At 45.3% G+C, this 2,187-nt stretch overlaps 1 protein-coding gene across 1 annotated transcript; it reads right to left on the minus strand.

The window, feature by feature from the left end:
- Positions 1 to 418: 418 nt before the first annotated feature.
- TAS2R16 (taste 2 receptor member 16) lies at positions 419 to 1,431 on the minus strand. Its single transcript, XM_002919026.3, is given in 4 exon segments — positions 419 to 802; positions 805 to 1,163; positions 1,166 to 1,332; positions 1,334 to 1,431. Coding segments are annotated over 4 exon segments (1,008 nt in total).
- Between the last annotated feature and the right edge of the window lie 756 nt (positions 1,432 to 2,187).

Below are 2,187 nucleotides of genomic sequence, written 5' to 3' on the forward strand. Positions count from 1 at the left end.
TAGAGAAACAAGGAAATTTATGTCATTGGATAAAGGTTCAGAAGTAGCACAGAGAGAGATGGCAAGACCTTTTTTTGACTAAAGTTAGGAAAGGGGATTGAGGGTTGGCATGGAGAGCATTCAGGGTGTGAGTAATAAATTCTTGTGGGGAAGGGATTCATATTAATGTGGAAAGTAATTGGCAGTCACGAAAAGGATAAAATAAAAATGGTCTATGGGCATCAGGATTTTGGCTCTCTTGTGTACAGTACACTGGGAGTCAGATTCCAGGGGTAGACAGGACTTTGGAGATATATGTAAGTCATGAGAAAGTTGGGACCAACTTGGTGATTGTGGAAAGTAAAGGAGTGTCATAGAATGGAGAGAGGATTGATTAGAGATGGATGGCTGTGGGGCTGAAGGAGAATGTGGCTTGGATTTATGGTGTATCACTATCACATGGGGGACTGTAAGAGCAATGCTGGTTATTGGCCTTAGTCGTGTCAATGCCAACGCCCATTTGCCCAGGGGTCTTGTTGTACCCTGTGCCCCAGGCAGCCTCTAGGCCCCAGCACCTTATCTTTAAAACCTCTTTCAATTTAGGGCTGCTCAGCATTAGTGAACGGGAGTGAATTGAGACTATAGCATAGATGACAGCTTCCCAGGCCCAGAACCAGGACCTCTTATCCAATGAGATGTTCATAATAGAGATGAGTAGGGTCAGCAAGTAAGAGGTGAAGGAAATGAGAAAGATGGCAAGAGAGCTCAGGGCGGTGGCGTGCGTTTCCATGCTGGAGCTGTAGTGGCCAGTGCTGTGGCGCTCTTCTGCTCCACGGGTTGGAACAGGGAGGCCATGACCAAGATGGTGCAGGCCAGGAACAGGAGGAAAGGAATAACCAATGTGACCATTGCGTAAGAGATGGTAAAATACAGGTGAAACATCTTAAGCCTCTCAATCCTAATGCTGTTCGTAGAGAAATGCCCCATGGTGACTAAGTGCCCATTCATATAATTCCTAACATCCGAGAAGGGGATTGACACACAAGAAATCAACAGATAATCCAGCAACAGCCAAGGAACGAACCTCAAAATTCTCCGCCTCAGCCAGAGGAAGCTGGAGTGGGTTAGGGAGGAGACTTTGACACAGTGGAAGACAGCAGGCAAGCTGGTTAACCAGTAAGAGTATTAGTAAACTCCCAAGTGACCAATAAATACCAAAATACATAGTTAGGGTTAAAATTGGAGCAACAATTGTTCCGCACTGACACTCACTGTAGACAGAAGCAGCAGATACCCAGGCAGGTGAGAATCAAGTCCATCGATGATGACAGCCTTCTGGCCGGCACCCACTCTGCCCAGCACTGTAAAAATTAAGTTGCTCTGCATAATTGCTGTCAACGATTCAAGCACCCAGAGGATTATGAAGAAGACAGTGAGTTGGAGGGGCACCATTCTTCCCCTCACAAGTATCTTCTTGGGCACAGACTCAGAATCTCTGTAATAACTTCCAGGTAGTGAGTAGGTTCCAGGTCCCACTACTGTCTCATGCAAGAAAATACCTCCCTATAGATGCAGATTTTCCCCGGCTCATTTTTGACTTTGCCTTTTTCCTAGCTGCAGGATTTGCTTATACTTTGCCTGCTGGTTTATTATCAGGCCTGGATGCAGGGAGATGTGTTTTGAATGTAGTTTCCTGCTCCTGAGGTGATTTGATTATTGCCATAAAAGACGTACTTCTTTCATCGTCATGCTCTTTTTCTGTCAGAGGTCTCTTTAGCTTATTTTTCCATCTTCTTTAGATGATATCCTTACTTTTTTAACCTAAGATTTGAACCGCAGGAAAGATAAGGCCTTCACTGTCGATTCATGTCCTGGGTACTATTTCTGTTCTGCTGACTGAGTGCTGTAACGACGCAAACTTCAGAAACCCTGCCTGCCGGGCTTCTGTAGGGGGCAGGGGATAGATGCTACAACCAAAGTGTGCGTGTAAATTAAAAATAATAAAGAAAAGCTTTACTCTCAGTTTCCACCTATGAAGTTGCTGGAATTCCAGATCTTCAAATACCCGCATCCAGTGCAGGCCACTTTCATAACTCCGCATTGAATTCCTCAGCTCCGAGAAATCACTGCACATCCCCACTTCACTCCCTGCAGTGAAGGGGTAGCATCCTTAGCTGTTGTTCTGCCAATTTCAATGCCTTGAGCATA

Source organism: Ailuropoda melanoleuca, chromosome 1 (assembly GCF_002007445.2).
Source record: "Ailuropoda melanoleuca isolate Jingjing chromosome 1, ASM200744v2, whole genome shotgun sequence".
In the NCBI taxonomy this organism is placed as follows: Eukaryota; Metazoa; Chordata; class Mammalia; order Carnivora; family Ursidae; genus Ailuropoda; species Ailuropoda melanoleuca.